This window comes from Neoarius graeffei, chromosome 16, assembly GCF_027579695.1.
Source record: "Neoarius graeffei isolate fNeoGra1 chromosome 16, fNeoGra1.pri, whole genome shotgun sequence".
Classification (NCBI taxonomy): domain Eukaryota; kingdom Metazoa; phylum Chordata; class Actinopteri; order Siluriformes; family Ariidae; genus Neoarius; species Neoarius graeffei.
The window spans coordinates 2,276,370-2,300,183 of record NC_083584.1 but is presented as its reverse complement, the minus strand read 5'-3'; the positions used below and the strand labels follow the sequence as shown (position 1 = coordinate 2,300,183).

Here is a 23,814-nt window from a genome sequence, read left to right as displayed (position 1 = left end):
ATGTGTGTTTTGTTGTCTTACACAAGTGTATGTTGTCCAATGTGTTTTTGTTGTGTTAATCTAGTGTGTTTTTGTTGTAGTGTGTGTTAGTTCTGTTACACCAGTGTGTGTTTGTTGTACAGTGTGTTTGTTCTGTGTGTGTTTGTTGTACAATGTGTGTTAGTTCTGTTACACCAGTGTGTGTCTGTCATACCATTTTCGTGTGTTGTGTTACACCGGTGTTTGTTCTGTTACACCAGTATGTGTTTGCTGTACAGTGTGTGTTTGTTGTGTTACACAAGTGTGTTTTTGTTGTGTTAATCTAGTGTGTTTTTGTTGTAGTGTGTGTTAGTTCTGTTAAACCAGTGTGTGTTTGTTGTACAATGTGTGTTTGTTGTGTTATAGCAGTGTGTTTGTTGTGCTACACAAGTGTGATTGTTGTACAATGTGTTGTGTTACACCAGTGTGTGTGTGTTGTACAATGTGTTTGTTCTGTTACACCAATGTGAGTTTGTTGTACAATGTGTTTGTTGTGTTAATCTAGTGTGTGTTTGTTGTACAATGTGTGCTAGTTCTGTTACACCAGTGTGTGTTTGTTGTACATTGTGTGTTAGTTCTGTTACACCAGTGTGTGTTTGTTGTACAATGTGTGTTTGTTCTGTTACACCAGTGTGTGTTTGTTGTGTTACACCAGTGTGTGTTTGTTGTACAATGTGTGTTTGTTCTGTTCCACCAGTGTGTGTTTGTTGTGTTACACAATTGTGTTTGTCCAATGTGTGTTTGTTGTGTTAATCTAGTGTGTTTTTGTTGTATGGTGTGTTAGTTCTGTTACACCAGTGTGTGTTTGTTGTACAATGTGTGTTTGCTGTGTTACACCAGTGTGTTTGCTGTGTTACACCAGTGTGTGTTTGTCGTACAGTGTGTTTTTTGTATTACACAACTGTGTTTGTTGTACAGTGTGTATTTGTCTGTTATACCAGTGTGTGTTTGTTGTGTTAACTTAGTGTGTTTTTGTTGTATAGTGTGTTAGTTCTGTTACACCAGTGTGTGTTTGTCGTACAATGTGTGTTTGTTGTGTTACACCAGTGTGTGTTTGTTGTCCAATGTGTTTGTTGTGTTACACCAGTGTGTGTTTGTTGTCCAATGTGTTTGTTCTGTTACACCAGTGTGTGTTTGTTGTCCAATGTGTTTGTTCTGTTACACCAGTGTGTGTTTGTTGTACAATGTGCGTTTGTTGTGTTATGTCAGTGTGTTTGTTGTACAATGTGTTTGTTGTGTTAGACCAGTGTGTGTTTGTTGTGTTACACCAGTGTGTGTTTGTTGTACAATGTGTGTTTGTTGTGTTACGTCATTGTGTGTTGTGTTAATCTAGTGTGTGTTTGGTGCCTTATACTCGGGTCTGGGTGTATTTGTTGTGCTACACCAGTGTGTGTTTGTTGTACAGTTTGTGTTTACTGTGCTACACCAGTGTGTGTTTGTGTTACAGTGATTGGTTGTGGTAATGCTGGTTACATGTTGCTTGATCTGAATACGATGTTAATGTTTCTCCTCCTCTACCTCATTATTATCAATTTCATCTTTATACCAAACTCAAGCTAATATTACTCTAACTTGAGTGTTTGTGTGTTTGGCTTGTACAGGGTCCAGAATCAGGGAAGAGATCAGCAGTGCTGGCATTAGGTAGACTGCTAAGGGACGAATCTGGCTGATGATGGCTGAGTTGGAGACGGAGTGTATCGCATTGGGCCTGAACGCTCTGGCCTCGGAGTGTATGTCGCCTGCTCTGGAGCCGCTGCGTGCCGAGTGTGTGACGCCGACACTAGCCATGCTGAACACGCTTAGCTCAGAGATCACTGAGCCAACGGCCATGCTGCCATGTGTAAAGAGCGACCCGGACCTGGAGCTGGTACCGATCCGCACTGTGGACGTGTCCCAAATCCAGCCACTGAGCACTGCGGAGCTGGGATCAGAACATGTCAGGATGGAGATCAGTGGCCTGGAATACATCAAGTCGGATCTGCACTCATTCCATGGCTCCGAGTTGGACTCGTATAAGCCGAATTATGATGCCTTTGACTACGTGTCACATGACAACCTGGACTACATCAAATCGGATCAGAGTTCTGACCTGCAGTGTTACTATGCAATGGAACTTGAGGCTAGCCGGTACGAATATGACTCAACACTCGCGTCCGAGAAGTCTGAAACATCGGACACGATGGAGTCAAACATTCTTGAGTCCATCCGAATGGCGGAGCTCCGCACTGAGCTCAATAAGCTCCGCCCTGACGCTGTTATTGAATTTTCGTCCGCTCACATGTACGACATGCAGTCAGCAAATGCAAACACAAACACCACAAACCCAGACACTGCGAAAGCAAAAACACAACCACGCAAACCTCGCAACTTGACAGGCGAAAAGCCATTCTCCTGCACGCAATGCGGAAAGAACTTCAGCACTCTGGGAAATCTGAAGACACACCAGCGAATCCACACAGGCGAGCGCCCGTACTCCTGCTCACAATGTGGCAAGAGCTTCGGCCAAGCGGGCAACCTGAAGCGGCACCAACTGATACACACGGGCCAGAAGCCTTACAACTGCAGCTTCTGCCCCAAAGGCTTCACCAAGGCAGATGACCTGCGCTCACACCAGCGCATCCACACGGGCGAGAAGCCGTTCACCTGCGATGAGTGTGGAAAGGCCTTTTTCCACTCCAAGGAACTCAAGACACACCGCCTGGTCCACACGGGTGAGCGGCCATTCTCCTGCCAGCACTGTGGCAAAGCGTTCACGAAGGAGATGAGCTTCCGCAACCACCAGCAGAGCCACACAGGCGAGAAGCCGTACCAGTGTGTACAGTGCGGAAAGAGCTTTGGGAACTCGGGTGTACTCAAGACTCATGAGAAGATCCACACTGGGGAGAAGCCGTTTCAGTGCACGCAGTGTGGCAAGAGCTTCGGCCGCCTCGGACACTTAAAGGCGCACCAGCAGATCCACACGGGTGAGAAGCCGTACGCATGCTCACAGTGTGGCAAGTGCTTCAGCCAATCGGGTCACCTCAAAGCACATGAACAGATCCACAAACGAGAGAAAGCGCAATAACGAAGAACAAGTGCAGCTAAAACCTAATGGAGCACAGAAGATAAAACAAAATGTTAATGTTTGTAATAATAATATGATATTTACATATATACACATAATTATTTAATTTACTTATTTACAAATGGCTAATGGATACAAATGGTTTTATTCATCATATGTTTACCTGTCAGAGGTGGGATCAGCTGTGATCAGCAGTAGAGGCGGTATGAGCACAGTCCGATAGTCTCAGTATGAGGGAGGAGCCGTGTTTTATTTGTAGTTGCCCAGTGGACCGGACTGGTGGAGGTCACTGGCTCGTACCATCCAGCAAGACGAGAAAAGAAAACTCTTTTAAGCATTTTTTATTTGTTTTGTTTAAACAGTTCTTTCAGTTCTTGGTACTGCGAACCACCTCAGTGCTGTAACTGTAGCTTGTTACTCATTCCCAAGTCCTGGGGGCTATGGATATATTCTGGTCCTTTGAAGGTCCTGCTACCAGTTATTTCGATACCTCATGTTTCAACACAAAGTGTTGAGCAGAACTAAAGACATGGCCATGTGTGAATAGAGAACATCATGGGCCATAGTGGGCTACAATGTTAGCGACAGATTCACTGTCATTTTGTCAAAGACATAAACACACAGAGACATAAATTGCCCAAGAAATCAAGAACTTGCTCATTACCTCTGTGGGGTAATGGTACATCCCAACGCACATCCTTCATCAGTATTAGTGCCAAGTTAATTAGGTTCCTGTGGAACCACAGGCACATTGGAGCTGTCACTCTGCCAGTGGGTTAACGAGCAGATTAATGGTTTGTCCGTTTAATCAAATACATTTTAGATCAGTTAAACTCCAGCATGGGATTTGTCCAGGAACTGATCTCTGATTGGTTCCTTTGGTATTATGGGTGGATTCAGTTCTTTGGGCACAAATGTGACAGTAGTTGATCAGTTCCTCTGTTGACTTCTCAGGCTGTTGAAATGACAACAGTGCACAGTTCCAGGACCAAAATATTCTGTCTCAGCACATGATGTTTGCCATCAAGGTTTCAGAACCAAAGGGAATCCTGTCATGAGGGAACCTTGTTATTCACGAACCTTCCTGACAGCAGGTGAGGTGGAACTCAGAACCAGACTGTCTTTGCTTTGAGCCTAATTCAGTAACATGAGCTGACATTAGTATAGCTATATTAGCAAATCTTATTTCGCCAATGTTACTGTGAATGAACTGATGTTCGTATGAACAAGAGACTCTGAGGTGCAGAAGAACATCAGGTTCAGAGATACACTCCAATCACTACTCGTCAACAAAGCACTTATAATCACTGACTCCACCCCGTGAGAATGATAGAGAGATGACATTCATGAAAACATTGATCATAAATAAATAATCTCATTTACAAAAGACTTTTACAGATGAACATTAATACATTGATTTTGTCTCCTATGCTCCATTATTCACACCTCTCAAAGTATTATCCTTTTTTTAAAAAAGAAAAAGTTCTACATTATATATAATTATATACGTTTTCATACCTGTTTGTGACCGATTTGCTATTATGCAAGTGTCTTTCTTTATTATGGCTGGGGAGGGGGGTCTGGTAGAAATGTTTCGTATCCGTTTTATCTGTTTATATCTGTTTTAGTGATGATTTCTTTTCATACTCACCGTGTACACGTTTATCAAGAAACCATGTAATTCTTTAAATCATGTACTGGAACGAGTTATTAAAGAAACTAATGAAAATGTTATAAAAAGTTCCCTTTTTTACTGTTTTTTGGCAATCAACAAGCATGTAGGGACATGGCGATAATTAGTTATGCAATGTTTAATAATTATTTGCTGAAGGTGAAGTGAATATCGGTGAATAATAATCAAGGCGAAATCATGTCGCTCCTATTGGAACATCCAGACAGTAAGGCATTACAATAATCCAACCTAGAGATAGCAAAAGCATGAACTAGTTTTTCTGCATCACGTAGTGACATTACATTTCTTATCTTAGCAATATTTCTGAGATGAAAGAAAGCTATCTGGAAAATGTTATCGATATGAGTTTCAAATGAAAGACTGGGGTCAATAATCACTCCGAGGTCTTTTACTGCTGCACGCGAAGAAACAGAAAGGCCATCCAGAGTTACTGTAGAATCAGAAAACTTACTTCTAGCTGCATGTGGTCCGAGTACAAGTACTTCAGTCTTGTCAGAGTTAAGCAGAAGGAAGTTAATAAGCATCCAGTGTCTAATGTCCTTCACACATTCCTCAATTCTATTAAGCTGGTGTCTCTCATCAGGTTTTGCAGAAACATACAACTGTGTGTCATCAGCATAACAGTGGAAACTGTTAATAATAATATCACCATTTTACAGGTAGCATACAGTGGTACTTGAAAGTTTGTGAACCCTTTAGAATTTTCTATATTTCTGCATAAATATGACCCAAAACATCATCAGATTTTCACACAAGTCCTAAACGTAGATAAAGAGAGCCCAGTTAAACAAATGAGACAAAAAATATTATACTTGGTCATTTATTTATTGAGGAAAATGATCCAATATTACATATCTGTGAGTGGCAAAAGTATGTGAACCTCTAGGATTAGCAGTTAATTTGAAGGTGAAATTAGAGTCAGGTGTTTTCAATCAATGGGATGACAATCAGGTGTGAATGGACACCCTGTTTTATTTAAAGAACAGGGATCTATCAAAGTCTGATCTTCACAACACATGTTTGTGGAAGTGTATCATGGCACGAACAAAGGAGATTTCTGAAGACCTCAGAAAAAGCATTGTTGATGCTCATCAGGCTGGAAAAGGTTACAAAACCATCTCTAAAGAGTTTGGACTCCACCAATCCACAGTCAGACAGATTGTGTACAAATGGAGGAAATTCAAGACCATTGTTACCCTCCCCAGGAGTGGTCGACCAGCAAAGATCACTCCAAGAGCAAGGCGTGTAATAGTCGGCGCGGTCACAAAGGACCCCAGGGTAACTTATAAGCAACTGAAGGCCTCTCTCACATTGGCTAATGTTAATGTTCATGAGTCCACCATCAGGAGAACACTGAACAACAGTGGTGTGCATGGCAGGGTTACAAGGAGAAAGCCACTGCTCTCCAAAAAGAACATTGCTGCTCATCTGCAGTTTGCTAAAGATCACGTGGACAAGCCAGAAGGCTATTGGAAAAATGTTTTGTGGATGGATGAGACCAAAATAGAACTTTTTGGTTTCAATGAGAAGTGTTATGTTTGAAGAAAGGAAAACACTGCATTCCAGCATAAGAACCTTATCCCATCTGTGAAACATGGTGGTGGTAGTATCATGGTTTGGGCCTGTTTTGCTGCATCTGGGCCAGGACGGCTTGCCATCATTGATGGAACAATGAAATCTGAATTATACCAGCGAATTCTAAAGGAAAATGTCAGGACATCTGTCCATGAACTGAATCTCAAGAGAAGGTGGGTCATGCAGCAAGACAACGACCCTAAGCACACAAGTCGTTCTACCAAAGAATGGTTAAAGAAGAATAAAGTTAATGTTTTGGAATGGCCAAGTCAAAGTTCTGACCTTAATCCAATGGAAATGTTGTGGAAGGACCTGAAGCGAGCAGTTCATGTGAGGAAACCCACCAACATCCCAGAGTTGAAGCTGTTCTGTACAGAGGAATGGGCTAAAATTCCTCCAAGCCGGTGTGCAGGACTGATCAACAGTTACCGCAAATGTTTAGTTGCAGTTATTGCTGCACAAGGGGGTCACACCAGATACTGAAAGCAAAGGTTCACATACTTTTGCCACTCTCAGATATGTAATATTGGATCATTTTCCTCAATAAATAAATGACCAAGTATAATATTTTTGTCTCATTCGTTTAACTGGGTTCTCTTTATCTACTTTTAGGACTTGTGTGAAAATCTGATGATGTTTTAGGCCATATTTATGCAGAAATATAGAAAATTCTAAAGGGTTCACAAACTTTCAAGCACCACTGTATATAGAACAAAGGGCAGTGGGCCTAAGACAGAACCTTGTGGAACACCAAACTTTAACTTAGTCAGAATTTAGATTTACATACTGGTAGCGGGTGGCACGGTGGTGTAGTGGTTAGCGCTGTCGCCTCGCAGCAAGAAGGTTCTGGGTTCGAGCCCGGTGGCCGGCGAGGACCTTTCTGTGCGGAGTTTGCATGTTCTCCCCGTGTCCGCGTGGGTTTCCTCCGGGTGCTCTGGTTTTCCCCACAGTCCAAAGACATGCAGGTTAGGTTAACTGGTGACTCTAAATTGAGCGTAGGTGTGAATGTGAGTGTGAATGGTTGTCTGTGTCTATGTGTCAGCCCTGTGATGACCTGGCGACTTGTCCAGGGTGAACCCCGCCTTTCGCCCGTAGTCAGCTGGGATAGGCTCCAGCTTGCCTGCGACCCTGTAGAACAGGATAAAGCGGCTACAGATAATGAGATGAGAATGAGATACTGGTAGCAATCAGTCAAGTTAACTAGGCCTGTTCTGAGCTCTGCTGCAAGAAATGAGAGCAGTACCTTCCCGAGTGGAATGGATACTGTCCTGCCCTAACAGTGCCCTCAGAATTAGTCCAATTATCTCCAGAGCCCATATTGTTTTCTGAGCACCACCTGGACAACCAGCAGTTCAATGATCATAACCTGCTTTAAGCTACATTGCCACACTGCATTGGGATGGGGCCAGAGCATACTACAGCATTGGACATTGCCTTCGCTAATTTAAATACCTCTACAAAGTTACTCTTAGTAACCTCAGACTGATGAAGGCGTATATTGTTAGCTCCTATGTGGATAACTATTTCTGAGAACCTGTGCTTGCCTCAGACTCTAAGATTACCTGCAATGTCCGGTGCCCTGGCTCCCGGTATACACCTGACTAAAGCTGCTAGTGCTCCTAAAGGCCTAGCTAGTTTCACATGCCATAAGATAGAATTACTTTACATGATATTACATTACAGGGTGGCACGGTGGTGTAGTGGTTAGCACTATCGCCTCACAGCAAGAAGGTCCTGGGTTCGAGTCCAGCGGCTGGCGAGGGCCTTTCTGTGTGCAGTTTGCAGGCTCTCCCCGTGTCTGCGTGGGTTTCCTCCGGGTGCTCCGGTTTCCCCCACAGTCCAAAGACATGCAGGTTAGGTTAACTGGTGACTCTAAATTGACTGTAGGTGTGAATATGAGTGTGAATGGTTGTCTGTGTCTGTGTCAGCCCTGTGATGACCTGGCGACTTGTCCAGGGTGTACCCCATCTCTCGCCCATAGTCAGCTGGGATAGGCTCCAGCTTGCCTGCTACCCTGTAGAACAGGATAAGCGGCTACAGATAATGGATGGATGGATGGATATTACATTACATTACATTACATGGCCTTTCGCAGATGTTCTTATCCAAAGCGACGTACAACGAGTGCAAAAGTCAGGAACACGAAGTGCTGAACTTTTACACAAGAAAGTTCTAGTGCCAACTGAACAAGTGACAGCAATATGTAGTGTAATATGCTGTTGAAATACCAATATTCAAACAGCCAAGGAAACAAACCAACCATATAGGGTATAACTAAATAGAGAACTCAAAACAGCTAACCCCAGATGAGACCGTACACAGCCTGGGTTCATCTAGACTGAAACACAGTGACACAGTGAGCAGGGAAGCAGGGGAGAGGTGCAGCCTGAAGAGGTGAGTCTTCAGTCTGTGCTTGAAGGTGGTCAGGGAGTTAGCAGTTCTGACCTCAATGGGAAAGTTATTCCACCAATGGGGAGCCAGGACAGACAGCCATCTTGAGTGGGCTGGGCAGGAGCAGAGAGGAGGAGGTGCCAGGCAACCAGTAGTAGTGGAGCATAGGGATCTGGCTGGTGTGTAGGGGCGGATCACACTCTGGAGGGATGCTAGCCCTAATCCCTTGAGAGCCTGGTAAGCTAGTCTGAAATTTGATGTGAGCTGCGATAGGTAGCCAGTGCAGGGCAGCGAGCAGAGGGGTGATATGGGAAGAACAAGAGAGGTTGTAGACTAGGTGAGCTGCAGCGTTCTGGATGAGCTGCAGGGGTCTGATGACAGAAGCTGGAAGGCCAGCAAGAAGAGAGTTGCAGTAGTCCAAGCAGGACAGATCAGCACTTGAACCAGGAGCTGTGTAGGTGGTAAGAAAAGGGTGGATCCTTCAGACATGTAGAGGAGGAATCTACACATCCGGGTCACTGCAGTGATGTTTACCAAAGAGGAGGAGAATTTGTCATCAAACACGACCCCTAGGTTCTTTGCACTGGGTGAAGGAGACCTAGAGATCTAGAGAAGGAACACTAGATCTAGTGTTATTAGTTTATTTATTGTATTTATGGTTAGAACTACTATTTTTAGCTTAATTTTTAAATTCTGTATTTTTAAATTTTAGTATCTCTATAAGTTTGTGAACTTTGTTATGTAGATAGATCTGTTATTTATTTATTTATTTATTTATTTATTCCTGTCCTAAGTATGGTTGATGAATGAATCCTGAGTATGGTTGATGCTGCTGTAACTTGTAATTTCCTGCAAAGGATCATTAAAGTATCTATCTATCTATCTATCTATCTATCTATCTCTCTCTCTCTCTCTCTCTCTCTCTCTCTCCTCCAGGGACATCTAGAATACAGACATATAGAGTCTCCTATAACCAGAGCTCTTTCAAGTTTCTCAGCAGGTGCTTCACTGTGAACAAACCTGTTTGACACGTGAAGCAGAGAAGAGTAGTGCTCCCATGGGCGAGCCTCAGTGGTAGCCTTGGCTCTGCGATTATGCTGCTGAGTCGTCACCCATTCGCTCCGCTGTGAGGGCTCTAATTCCAGAGTTCGGGGATTGCTAACTCCACCCAGGACATCCAGACTTTGCCCTGCAGAAACAACACTGTTCTCAATCTCACTAACTCTCTCTAGAGTCTGGATGTGAATCTCTAAAGCTGCAATCTTCTCCGTCAGAGAGCTAACTAATCTACACTTGTTACAAATAAAGCTATCACTAACAACGGAGGAAGAATGACTGAACATCCTGCACTCAGCACTGAACAAGCTGAAGGTGTGCCATGATAATGGTTTATGTTCTTTAATCGAAGATCTGTTGAGATGATTTTAGGCAGAACTGATGTGGATGGCCTCCACTTTGCTGTCTTGAAATTAAAAACAAACAAACAAACAAACAAACAAACAAAAAACCCCAAAGCATTCTTTGAGAAAGTGAAAATGCAGCAGAAGGGAAAGTGAAAAATACACCAAAGGAAAACAATAATGCAAAATTATTGATAAAAAAAGACAAATATGGTATAGATTAAAGGCCGACATAGGTGGGAAAAACTCATGGAAAACAATTCAAAAAGAGGAACTACATCTATTTAGTGAGGTTGTGGCACTGATGATGTACGAAGACCTTGTGTGCAGTCAGCACTGCATTAACCTCCACGGGTATGAAGATAACACTCAAATTTATCATCAGATCTTTGATATCCCACCTTACTAACTCAATCTAGATGATCTAAAATCATGAATGGACTCCTGAACTATCTTTAATTAAACCTTGACAAAACAAAAAGTGCTGTTTGTTGATCCCAAAACTACTTTCTATATTCTGAATTCTCAGCTGATATCATGGCATCATTGTCAAACCGTTGTTTAATTGTCATGCTGCCATTTTTTATTAAAATGGTCCACCACTAAATTACAGATCAGCCTTTAAATGTTAAAAACAAAACAAAAACAAAAAAGCAAACAATCAAAAACTTATGTACAATAAGTGTATTCTGTTCATATTTACATGAGGTGAGGTTTTGTGCCAATTTACAAACTGGAGGAGCCCGAGAACCTGCAGGAACCAGACACAGGGGAACATGTGAATCTCAACACAGGCAGTGACCCAAGTTCAGGATCACAGTGGAAACCCTGGAGCTATGAAGTAGGAATATTCCTTCCAGAACAACACCATACTGAATTTATTTAATCATTAAATAGTGAAGATTAGTCTAAAATTTGGCCCTCAGTTTGTGATGAAATTAAACCGACAGTAGATGGAGCCATTAAATTACAGAAGAAACACTGAGAGGAAATATTATTTTCATATCAATCAAAACAAGTCAGATTGGATTATATCTTAAAATATTATAGAAATTAATTTTATAGATTTGAAATATTTTTACTGAACTATATCAAAAACGTTAAGATCAAATAATCCTAAAAATGTGTTTGATTTTGATGTTATTATATTAGCATTATTGAAATCTGGATTTAATTACCTTTTCCTTTTCTCTGTGATCCATGGAGTTACATCATTAGGATTTATTATTTAAATTATTATTTAATAATAATGTGTACTACTTTTTTGTGAAATATAAAAGATGTACAGTTACTTGACATTATCCATTGCCATAGTTATATAATTATTCAATGTTAAGTTTTATTAAATTATATTTAGCCCTGTGATGACCTGGTGACTTGTCCAGGGTGTACCCCGCCTTTCACCCATAGTCAGTTGGGATAGGCTCCAGCTTGCCTGCGACCCTGCAGAACAGGATAAGCGGCTGCAGATAATGGATGGATGCTTCTGTTTAAAACTTCCCAGTCAAATCCTAATATTACAATGATTTATTTTTCTTGTTATTTGATTATTTATTAAATGTAGGCCAGATGTGTGACATTTCATCTCATCTCATTATCTCTAGCTGCTTTATCCTTCTACAGGGTCGCAACAAAGATGGCGGCACCCAGGTGACAGTTTGACAACAACAAGATTGACAACTTTACAGACCTGCTGGCATCACGGACTGATACTACTGCTGTTGAGCGGAGATGTTCACATAAATCCTGGTCCAGTTCAACAGTTTAACCAGGATCCCTGTGGAGTTTGCCAAAATCAGGTGAAATCCGGTGAGAAAGGGATACAGTGTGACTCTTGTGATGTATGGCACCATGTCAGGTGTCTGCCAGCAGAAATCTCGTTGACTGATTACCAGTACGATGTCCTGTCATCAAGTGATGCCGAGTGGCTCTGTCATACGTGTAAACCGTCGGCCGTCGGGGCTGATTTAAAATGCGAGGCTGAGCCGGCGCAGACCGAGATTGAGAATGATGACTGGACGTGTTTGAAGAAGAAAGGTCTTTACATACTACATCTGAATGTGAGGAGCCTTCTTCCGAAGATTGATGAGGTGAGAAACCTCGCTCATCAATGGAACCCATCAGTGTTGTGTTTCTCCGAAACCTGGCTGGACTGTACCATCTTGGATCCAGAAGTTGACATCCCTGGCTATTCCTGTGTTCGAAAGGACAGAGATCGGAATGGTGGCGGTGTCGTAGTTTATATACGCAACAACATCGCGTTCAACGTACGACCTGACATGATGGACAATGACCTGGAAGCTGTTTGGGTGAATATCCTCCTCCCAAAAACTAAGGCTATTCTTCTCGGTGCCTGTTATAGACCACCCGATGTGAATAATTTCTATAACATCTTGGAGGAAGTGTGCTTGAACGCTGAAGGTTTTGTTGACAGTGAAGTGATAATAACTGGTGATTTCAATACAAATGTGTCAACATCTAAGGCTAATTCACTTGTTAACTCTCTAAAATATTTCTGTTCAATGTTTGATCTTCATCAAATGATTACAGAACCAACAAGAGTGTGTGAATCTAGTCAGACTACCATAGATTTGATGCTTGTATCTGATCAGGATAAAATCTGTCAAAGTTGTGTGATAACTTGTGGTATGAGTGATCATATGGCTATTTATTGTACCAGGAAGGTTCTAAGATCAAAAGCAACAGGTCATAATACGATAAAGGTTCGGTCAATGAAACATTACACTGCTGAGGTATTCTGTGAAAGACTGTCTATGATTGATTGGTCGAGTGTGTTAAACTGTATGAATGTTGATCAAGCTTGGCGTAACTTTACAACCATGTTTATCTATGTGTTGGATAGTATCGCTCCTGTTAAGTCTATCTCTGTGAAACACCGTACTGAGCCTTGGGTCAGTACTGAGATCTTGGAGGCGATCAACAGAAGAGATCAAGCTTTGAAGGAGTCCAAGAAATCAAATGATCAGTCTGAATTCAAACGTCTTCGGAATAAGGTTAATCGAATGATAGACAAGGCAAAGGTGGATTATTATAAAAATAATCTTCAATTAAACCATAATAATCCCAAAAAACTCTGGCAGCTGTGTAAACAGCTTGGTTCTTCCAAAAAACAAAAATCCAACTTTTTAATAGGTCTCAAAATTGATGGGATTGTATCTTTTAATCTTACAGCAGTGGTGTTAAAATTTAATTCCTTTTTACCACCATTGCTACAATTCTTGTAGATTCCCTCCCCATACCTTCTGGTACATTTGGTCAAAATCACATAAATAATTTTTTATAAAACTTTCGGAGTTCAGCAGGACGCTTTTGCTTTGTCTACCATCGAGGTTTCTGAGGTGTGTAAAATGCTGAGGACTCTGGACTCGTCGAAGGCCACAGGTCTGGATAATATCCCTGCCCGATTTGTGATTGATGCAGCAGAGCTTATTGCTCCAAGCATCACTCATATAATTAATATTTCGATCCAAACGGGCAAGTTTCCCAAATTATTTAAAATAGCTAAAGTAATCCCCTTGTACAAAAAAGGTTCAAAAACAGACTGTGGTAACTATCGGCCAGTCTCTGTCCTCAGTATTTTGTCAAAGGTGCTGGAAAGGGTTGTTTACAACCAGTTGTATGAATACTTACAAAACAACGGTTTATTGTATCATCTTCAATCAGGTTTCCGTCAATCATATTCTACCGATTCATGCTTAATATACCTAACAGACTACCTTAAAGGTGAGATTGATCAAGGTAGATACTGTGGTATGGTTCTTTTAGACCTACAAAAAGCATTTGATACGGTTAATCATGAGATTTTGTTGTACAAACTAAAGGCAATCGGAAGTTGTGATAGCGTCATTGCATGGATGCGTTCATATTTAACTGGTCGAGAACAAAGAGTGTCTGTAAATGGTGTTTTGTCGGAAACAGCAGCTATAACCTGTGGTGTACCTCAGGGTAGTATTCTCGGTCCATTGTTGTTTTTACTCTATGTCAATGACATGAAATCAGCTGTCAACTGTGAGTTACTTTTATACGCAGATGATTCTGCTCTTTTGGTGTCAGACAAAGATGTACAGGTCATCGAACAATCTCTGAGTACCGAGCTATCCAATGTGTACGAGTGGTTAGTCGATAACAAATTGTCTCTCCATCTAGGTAAAACGGAATCAATCCTTTTTGGCTCAAAACCAAAAATCAATAAAATTCAAAATTTAAATATACAATGTAATAGTAAACAAATTATTCCAAAACTCAAAATAAAATATCTTGGTGCAATCATTGATAATTACGTTTCTGGCGAAGATATGGCCCAATCAGTTATTCAAAAGGTCAGCTCCAGGACCAAATATCTGGCTCATAAATCAAAATACCTGGATGGCGAGATGATGAAGTTATTGGCTACCGCTCTGGCTCAGTGTCACTTCGACTATTCGTGTTCTTCTTGGTACAGTGGTCTTACTAAAAAAACTAAGCACAAACTTCAAACGTGTCAAAATAAGTTAATTCGTGTTGTATTAAAACTCCATCCTCGTACCCACATTACTCCTGCCCACTTTATTCAACTTAATTGGTTACCAATAAAAAAACGTGTTGTCCAACTAAAGCTAAATCATGTTCATCAAATTGTAAATAATACCTCCCCTTCTTATCTCTCTTCGTTTTGTACCAATGTCAGCCAAGTCCATAACATCCGAACTCGAGCAAGTGTCAGGTCACTGGCCTTACCCAGATTTAAGACCACACTGGGTAAGAGCACATTCAGGTACATGGGAGCTGCAGACTGGAATAGCCTACCCACAAGTGTTCAAACGCTCACCAATAAACAAACGTTTAAGAAACAAGTCAAAAGGTTTTTATTAGAATCATTAAAAATGGACTCTCTCATGTACTTTTAATATGTTTGTAAATTGTTATTCAATTTCTGCGATAACAATTGTGATATTTTGTAATATATAAAATGTGATAGTTATATTTCTTAAATTTATTTATTAATAAAATTATTAATGTTATTTTTATACACTTTGTTTACTTATACATTTTTGTAATTTTTGTCCTCTATCATATTGTCACCATTTTGTTTTATGAGGACCACAATGGAAATAAGTCATTTTATTAGACTTTTTTGTGTCATCCTCGTTTTTTTTACGTCTTTACAATAATTAAATGTGTACTTTATTGTAAATGTACATGTGGAAAACCTAAATAAAATCAAATCAAATCTATCCCAGCTGACTACGGGCGAAAGGCGGGGTACATCCTGGACAAGTCGCCAGGTCATCACAGGGCTGACACATAGACACAGACAACCATTCACACTCACATTCACACCTACGGTCAATTTAGAGTCACCAGTTAACCTAACCTGCATGTCTTTGGACTGTGGGGGAAACCGGAGCACCCGGAGGAAACCCACGCGGACACGGGGAGAACATGCAAACTCCACACAGAAAGGCCCTCGCCGGCCACGGGGCTCGAACCCAGGACCTTCTTGCTGTGAGGCGACAGCGCTAACCACTACACCACTGTGCCGCCCCTTGTATGACATTTATTTCATTTAATTAAATCTATTGTTATTAGCCAATTATTATTTGCGTATTTGTGTGTGTGTGTGTGTTTATTCGTGTGTGTGTATGAATGAGACACAGAACACTGTGAGGTGATTTGCAGGAAGTTTTAGTGTTTATTCAGGTGAGACAGTGTGGTGTTTCTCTCGGCCACACGGAGGCATGCTGGAGCTAAATCTCAGCTTCATATTTTTGAGTAGGAGGAGGAGGAGGATGATGTAGAGCTGACCACCTTCCCGTCCACCAGCTCCTCCACCACTGTGATCACCTTCGTCCTGGAGGTACTGCTGGATGTTGTCTTCGTACTACAGGGGCAAATAATTATAGCTATGTATTAGCACAGTATAATTTATTAATTTATTATTCTAATGTCTCTTTTACAATCTTAATTGAAATCATATTGTATTCATCCACAGTGAATGAATTCTGATTGAACTTTTAGACCAATCACACGACTGTTTTTATGGTTCAGATTTTTAAATCCATATCCCACCATGAGTTCTGGCTCATTTATTTTTAGCAATATGTCATATCTTTAATTTGTTTTAATTCTGTAAATTAAATATATTTGCCATAATTTTTAGGTGAAATAATAATAATAATAATAATAATAATTTAAATTTACATAGCGCCTTTCAAGAAACCCAAGGACGCTTTACAATTATAGACAAAGAAAAAAAAATTATGCTAAAATTGAGTGATTTACTGACCTACATAACGTGTGTGAGTTAGCCGATTTACACATAGTTTCGTTCACATGCTAACATTACTCAACGCAACACTCCAAAGACGTGCTAGATCCCAAACTATAGCTTATAAAAACTCACGTGGTCACTTCTCCATCCAGTAGTCTCCTATACTCAGCGATCTCCAGCTCCAGTTTGGTCTTGATGTCTAGCAGGATCTGATACTCCTGAGCTTGACGAGTGAGATCATCACGAAGCTGCACCAGCTGCTCCTCTAGACTCATCACCTGAAAACAGATTAAAATCTCATGTAATCCTTGAGAAGTGTTGAAGTGTTAAAATTAAATCATGAACAGGTCAGTGAAGCTCACCTGTGCTTGGTACCCAGACAGACGCATGGCGTAACGTGCCTTAGTGTCGTTCAGTGTGGCTTCCAACGATGCTTTCTGTGATGAACAGCAAGAAAATAAACACGCAACAACTTCAGGGCGTGTAATAGAACAAAATGTAAATTGGTTCAAGAATGAATCTCATACGCTAACTGCTAATTCACCCACTAGCTAGCAAGCTACAGCAGTGAAGATGTGCGTGATGATGTTCCTCACCAAGGACAGCTGGGACTGTTGCTCGATCTGCAGAGCCTGCAGGCTGGATTTCAGGGTGGTGATCTCGCTTTTAGACGTCTGCAGGGTCTCAGTTTGAGTGATCACTTCATGCTTCAGAGTCTCTGTCTACAAAGCACAACATCAAGATGAATTCTATAACCAATTCTAAAAGACATGGTGATAATAATTACTCAGGATGCAACACAAACAGCCAATAGATCATGCATCCTGGTTGGGAAACAGCTAATCTTCTGTTTCAGTTCCTCCTCTGACTCCGTCCACTGTTCACAAACTCTACTTTTTAATTGGAAAATGGTCAGAGACAAAAAATTAGCACCCTGGTATAATGATGACACTCGCACTTTAAAACAGACCACTCGAAAATTGGAACGTAAATGGCGTCAAACAAAATTGGTAGCGTTCAAATTAGCGTGGAAGGAGAGCTTCCTGAAGTATAGAAAAGCTCTTAGTGCTGCTAGATCAACATATCTCTCCTCCCTAATAGAAGATAACAAAAATAATCCTAGATTCCTATTTAATACTGTAGCAAAATTAACCAGGAATAAGTCCACTATCAACACATGCACACCTGCAGTATGTAGTAGCAACGACATCATGAATTTTTTTAATGACAAATTTGAGAATATCCGACAAAAAATTCAAACTACTAATTTAAGGTCAGACAATGTAAGTGACCTTGTAGTTAACAATATAACTGTATCAGATCAGCAATTAGAATGTTTTACTTCCCTAAAAGAAACTGAATTACTTTCATTAATCTCTACATCAAAAGCCTCAACTTGCGTACTAGATCCCTTACCTACACATCTATTCAAACAGATAATACCTGAAGTAATTGAGCCGCTTCTAAAAATAATAAATTCTTCTCTTACAATTGGCTATGTACCCAAATCCTTTAAACTAGCAGTTATCAAACCCCTGATTAAAAAACCTGACCTTGATCCCTGTCAGTGATATTTCAAGACGTACTGAGGAAAAGTTTGGTGTTCCAAAAGGTTCTGTCTTGGGTCCACTGCTTTTTTCTTTATATATGTTCCCTCTGGGTGATGTTATTCGTAAACATTGTATTAGTTTCCACTGTTATGCTGATGACACACAGTTGTATGTTTCTGCAAAACCTGATGAGAGACACCAGCTTAATAGAATTGAGGAATGTGTTAAGGACATTAGACACTGGATGCTTATTAATTTCCTTCTGCTTAACTCTGACAAGACTGAAGTACTTGTACTTGGACCACATACAGCTAGAATTAAGTTTTCTGATTACACAGTGACTCTGGATGGCCTTTCTGTTTCTTCACGTGCAGCAGTAAAAGACCTCGGAGTGATTATTGACCCCAGTCTTTCATTCAAAACTCCCATTGATAACATTACCCAGATAGCTTTCTTTCATCTCAGAAATATTGCTAAGATAAGAAATTTAATGTCATTACATGAAGCGGAAAAACTAGTTCATGCTTTCGTTACCTCCAGGTTGGATTATTGTAATGCCTTACTGTTTGGATGTTCCAATAAGTGCATAAACAAGCTCCAGTTAGTTCAAAATGCAGCAGCAAGAGTCCTTACTAGAACTAGAAAATATGACCCCATCACCCCTGTCTTATCCACACTGCATTGGCTCCCAATCAAATTTCGTATTGATTATAAAGTACTACTATTGACCTTTAAAGCACTAAATGGTCTCGCACCACAGTACCTGAGTGAACTTCTGCTCCTCTATGACCCGCCACGCCTACTTAGATCAAAAGGTGCAGGCTATCTGCTGGTACCTCGTATAGTGAAGGCTACATCAGGTGGCAGAGCCTTTTCTTACAAAGCCCCACAGTTATGGAACAGCCTTCCAAGTAATGTTCGGGAATCAGACACAGTCTCAGTGTTTAAGTCTCGGCTGAAAACATATCTGTTTAGTCAAGCCTTTTGTTAATGGTGTTTATGAGGTAAAGGAGTAGATCTGGAGGATCCTCAGACAGAGTGTTTTGGTAAACTGGGATGTATGGATGCTGTCAGTCCCCACTCACTTGCTCACTCAAGTTTGTTGATGGTGTAGTGGCTGCTGCTTTATGTCCCGGGGCTCCCTCATGCCTGTGTTACCTTCTGGCTCTCCCCTTTTAGTTATGCTGTCATAGTTAGTTGCCGGAGTCCCTGCTTGTACTCAATGCAATATGTATACTGCTCCTACTTATTCAGGTGACACTGGGCATACCTAACAATCTGTGTTTTCTCTCTCTCTCTCTCTCTCTCTCTCTCTCTCTCTCTCTCTCCCCTCCCCCCAAATCTGTCCCTCTGAGTTACATGTTGACCCTGGGATTGAGATGCTGAACACTAATGATGCTGAACCTCTTCTGCTCCTCGGACCTGCCTGATCCATCCTGGTGCCCTGTGTCTGGTTGGAATCTCAACACATCGCTCCTGTGGAGGACGGCCCCATGAGGACAGTTGAAAGTCACACCTTGAGGATGGTCTGGACACTTACAGTAATGCTTTTATGGCTGAGGACTACAGTTGACTTGCTAACTTTAGGACTGCAGTTGTCATGAACAGTTTTGCACTCAAGTTTCCATCAATGAAGAGTTTATAATATCAACAAAACTGACTACATGTTAAAACTGTTAATATTATTGTCAGGCTGTCTGTTGTTGCCCAAATGAGGATGGGTTCCCTTTTGAGTCTGGTTCCTCTCGAGGTTTCTTCCTCATGTCGTTTGAGGGAGTTTTTCCTTGCCACCGTCGCCACAGGCTTGCTCATTGGGGATAGATTAGGGATAAAATTAGCTCATGTTTTAAGTCGTTCAAATTCTGTAAAGCTGCCTTGCGACAATGTTTATTGTTAAAAGCGCTATACAAATACAGTTGACTTGACTTAATTGGTCCACCAGAGGGTGCTGCGATGTTCTGTTCTAGATTTCATTTTTTAAAATACATGAACATCACCCTGAGCAACAAAAGTGACTCTGTGTAAGACACTACTACTACTACTACTACTACTACTATTAACTATAATAAAAGAGTATATGATGAGTTCACCTTGGTTTTGAACCAGTTCTCCAGTTCTCTCTTGTTTTTCGCAGTGACCGCTTCGTAATGTTCACGAATTTCCGCCAGGACTTTAGTGAGGTCCTCCTGAGGCACCGCATCAACCTCCACATGCACCTGCCCGGTCATCTGGTGCCGAGCCAATGACATCTCCTACAACATAATACACACAAACGACTGTTTATCAATCACACAAATAAACACACAATGTGACAGGTATGTAATAAACAAAGCTCAAAACCCTCTGAGTAATGACTGATTAGTTGACAGATCGCACTACATTTCCATTATTTGTGTTGTGCTGTGACACACGGGCTATTGACATAATCACAAACCATGACTGCAGCCACACGCCTTATAGATTTCCTTTGTCATCTGGTTCTTTTCCAAAGTCGTAAATGTTACAGGTCTGAGAAAAGCTAACCACCAGATTAGGTGGTTGATTTGCTACACATTGGGCAATTAGCTAAGATAACTAGTTCATGAACTAATATTACTTAGCACTGCTTTTAGCTATCTGGCAGTATCACTAAACTATTATATTGCATCAATAAAATCAGTGTTTTATGATTATCACCTCATCAAGCTACAAAATGAGATTAAAATAAAAACTAGTAATGAGATCAAATGATCAGGTTTGTGTTTCACTGATGAAATGTATTTTAATCTCCGCCCTTACTGACACAAAGACTAAAAAAACATAGTGCGTTAAGAACGATTAATTGTTATGAGGTTGTGACGTTAAAGCGCATGGCCTAAAGCATGTAAAAGTTGGTTGCAGTTGATGGTGATGTTTTTCCCTGTAGCTCCTTCTCATGCATGGTCAAAATTTGTTCTTGGGAACAGAACTCACCTCTTCATGGTTCTTTTTGAGGAAGGCAAGTTCCTCCTTCAGGCCTTCCAGCTGCAGTGTCAGGTCCTGCCTTGAAAATTTGAGATTGTCCAGCAGCTGCTTCAGCCCAGCGATGTCACCGTCCACCATCTGATGCATCCCCAACTCGTTCTCGTACCTCGTTAAAGCACAAATTAGTGCAGCACATTATGGTGAGAACAAAAGAAGCAATTTATAAACTTACGCTGACATGCTGATTATCAACATTTGATGTTGTGACCAAGTTTGCATTAAAAATATTCTCAGTCCGTTTGTATAAAACTGAATTTTGGGCGGAGCTACGTATGAGCTTAGACTGTGATGTCACTAAATAAATTGAATCAATCATGTTCAGTTTGCAAAAAGGACAACAGTGTGGCACCTGGAAACTTTTATGCTGGAGAACCTGTGTGCTAAGCTGTATTTCTAACTTGCTAAATTAGGTAATGTTAGTGATGCTGGTTGTCATGGTGATATTGAAATATATTCTGACAGGTCCTGGTTGTGGTTAAATAAACAAGTGAGAAGATGAGGATGTAAACTGAGATTATGTACTGAAATCTCACTGGCTAATGTGAGCTAGTTTACTCACAATGAACTAACTGGTTAGTCAATTTAGCGATATTAGGTTATTAGGTATAGCAAGATGACATGAGGCCATTTCCTGATTTACATATTCAAGTTTATTCATGGCGGGCAGCACTGTAGTGTAGTGGTTAGCGCTGTCGCCTCACAGCAAGAAGGTCTGGGTTTGAGCCCCATGGCCGGTGAGGGCCTTTCTGTGTGGAGTTTGCATGTTCTCCCCGTGTCCACGTGGGTTTCCTCCAGGTGCTCCGGTTTCCCCCACAGTCCAAAGATATGCAGGTTAGGTTAACTGGTGACTCTAAATTGACCGTAGGTGTGAATGTGAGTGTGAATGGTTGTCTGTGTCTATGTGTCAGCCCTGTGATGACCTGGCGACTTGTCCAGGGTGTAACCCGCCTTTCGCCCGTAGTCAGCTGGGATAGGCTCCAGCTTGCCTGCGACCCTGTAGAACAGGATAAAGTGGCTAGAGATGATGAGAATGAAATTTATTAATAGTTTCTGAGGGCAAATGTGTTGAAATCTTCCTTAACTGTTTTTCTTGGGTGTAACAACATTTAATTATTAATTATGAACAAAACATATTTAGGAGGAACAACATGAAGCAAATTTTCCATCATACACTCACTTAATCCTGAAGTCCTCCATGGCCAGGCGTGAGTTCTCAATGCTGAGGATCACTCCGCCCTTCAGCTGGATAGCTGCGTAGATCTACAACACATTAACAGTGGAAATATTTTTATTACTGCTGTGTGGTGTTTACACATTTGATGCTAAGTGTAATTCAATCATTTCAATAATTTGGCAGCAGATGCGAGGTCTGGGGATGGTTCTGTCTTGTTTTCATGGTCACTGTATCTTCACACTGTCTATATATAGGACTTGCTAAATATAAAAATGCCTCTGTAATGACCTCATGCTCCATATTTCCCAGTTACCTAGCAACAGTGTTCTCATGGCATTAACCACCTGAATGTTTGAAACATTCTAGAAGATGTGAAATTCACAATGTGATCCAAATAATTGTTCTTGAGGTTCACAGCGATGATTTAATATTAAAACTGTGACCACAGGAAGAACAGCACTGAGTCATGAACACTACTGGAGCACTGATGGATGTTACCTTGTTCTGCAGCTCAGTGATGGTGACGAAATAAGCGGTGTAGTCTCGGTTCTTGGGTGATGTCTTGCTATCAAGGAACTGGTGGATCTTGAGCTCCAGTTCAGCATTTGCCTTCTCCAGAGAGCGTACCTTTGCCAGGTAGGAGGCCAGACGGTCATTTAGGTTCTGCATCGTCAGCTTCTCATTTCCAACCAGTAGAGAGGTATCCGAGCCCAAGCTGCTGTAACTGGCCTGCGAGAAACTGACAGGTGCGGAGGAGATTCGCACGTTCGAACTTCCCGCTCCTCCATAAACACTATAGGCCTGAGAACGACCCTGGACTCGGACAGACCTGGAGGATCTACCGCTCACAGAGCTGCTGGAGAACAAAGTTGCCATGTTGCTGTTCTTTTGCTTGGAACTTGCTGTATGATGATTCAACTCGAAAAGGAGAGTGAAGGAATAAACACTTTGAGACTCCTTTTTATACCCGAGCTTAGTCATGCAACGTGACCTTCAGAAATACCATTCATGTCAACATCTTTAGTGTGTCTTAGGTAAATCCAGTAAGACTTCAGTGGTACACACTTTAACTTTACACACACAATCAATGTCAGTCACCAACTGTCCACACCCAGGAACACCTCATTAAATAATGTAAAGCACGAGTGTTGGAAACAGAGCAAAAGGCAGGATGCTTATCATGCTGATGCTTATCTCCACAAGAATGCTGTCAGACGTTTTGTTACTGAACTTTTGATGTTAGAATATTCATAGCAACCATGCAAGATCACTTCTGCACATACATATTATGGTCACGTTCATCTGCTGCATTTTTAGATTCATTGAACTCTACGTACAGCATGTAATGCCTCATAGGTTTTACTTCAGTTTTTACTTCTCTCTCTTTTCATTTGTGTGATTAGCACAAGCACAGCAAATGATTCTCAATCTGATGGCTAAATATCAACATAATCTTATTCAGATTTAATTAGTTATTAGTCTACTGGGTGGATTTTGGAGATACATTTGAGACACATGATAATACCCAGTGTGAACAGACAATCTAGTACCAGGTCTGAACCAGGCTCTGTGATTTGTTAATTCTCATGAACCTTTATTTAACTGTCAAAAGTACAAAAAGATTTTCAGTAGTTTTACTGACAAAGTTGATTGTATTTTGTAAATATAAACAAAG

General features: G+C 41.1%; 3 protein-coding genes across 3 annotated transcripts in view; 2 read left to right on the top strand and 1 right to left on the bottom strand.

Moving 5' to 3' along the window:
• Window positions 1-4,822, top strand: part of si:dkeyp-113d7.1 (uncharacterized protein LOC407709 homolog) — a 32,226-nt gene extending 27,404 nt beyond the window's left edge. Inside the window, exon 2 of the mRNA XM_060942297.1 lies at window positions 1,620-4,822. Within this exon, the coding sequence (XP_060798280.1) occupies window positions 1,688-3,082 (1,395 nt within the window). The 5' untranslated portion in view covers window positions 1,620-1,687 and the 3' untranslated portion in view covers window positions 3,083-4,822. The remainder of the gene's footprint in view (window positions 1-1,619) is intronic.
• Window positions 4,823-9,917: 5,095 nt separating this feature from the next.
• On the top strand, window positions 9,918-13,386 carry LOC132901016 (uncharacterized). The gene is made up of 2 exons (XM_060943430.1): window positions 9,918-10,112; window positions 11,765-13,386. The coding sequence occupies exons 1-2, from the start codon at window positions 10,073-10,075 to the stop codon at window positions 13,384-13,386; spliced, it is 1,662 nt and encodes a 553-aa protein (XP_060799413.1). The 5' UTR covers window positions 9,918-10,072.
• Window positions 13,387-15,810: 2,424 nt separating this feature from the next.
• LOC132900297 (keratin, type I cytoskeletal 50 kDa-like) lies at window positions 15,811-23,135 on the bottom strand. Its single transcript, XM_060942296.1, has 8 exons — window positions 22,638-23,135; window positions 22,143-22,225; window positions 20,915-21,071; window positions 20,053-20,214; window positions 17,009-17,134; window positions 16,775-16,849; window positions 16,545-16,690; window positions 15,811-16,022 (listed from the first exon to the last, which is right to left on the bottom strand). Exons 1-8 carry the CDS (start codon window positions 23,118-23,120, stop codon window positions 15,902-15,904), a joined length of 1,353 nt encoding a protein of 450 aa, XP_060798279.1. The 5' UTR covers window positions 23,121-23,135; the 3' UTR covers window positions 15,811-15,901.
• Between the last annotated feature and the right edge of the window lie 679 nt (window positions 23,136-23,814).

Excerpts from the sequence above, each read along its gene's own strand:
- LOC132901016 (XM_060943430.1), top strand. The coding sequence starts at position 10,073 with ATGACTGAACATCCTGCACTCAGCACTGAACAAGCTGAAG. Across the intron at positions 10,113-11,764 it reads CAGCACTGAACAAGCTGAAG|GGTCGCAACAAAGATGGCGG; the intron begins GTGTGCCATGAT and ends ATCCTTCTACAG.
- LOC132900297 (XM_060942296.1), bottom strand. The coding sequence starts at position 23,120 with ATGACTAAGCTCGGGTATAAAAAGGAGTCTCAAAGTGTTTATTCCTTC. Across the intron at positions 22,226-22,637 it reads TCACTGAGCTGCAGAACAAG|ATCTACGCAGCTATCCAGCT; the intron begins GTAACATCCATC and ends AATGTGTTGTAG. Across the intron at positions 17,135-20,052 it reads AGAACTGGTTCAAAACCAAG|ACAGAGACTCTGAAGCATGA; the intron begins GTGAACTCATCA and ends TGTGCTTTGTAG.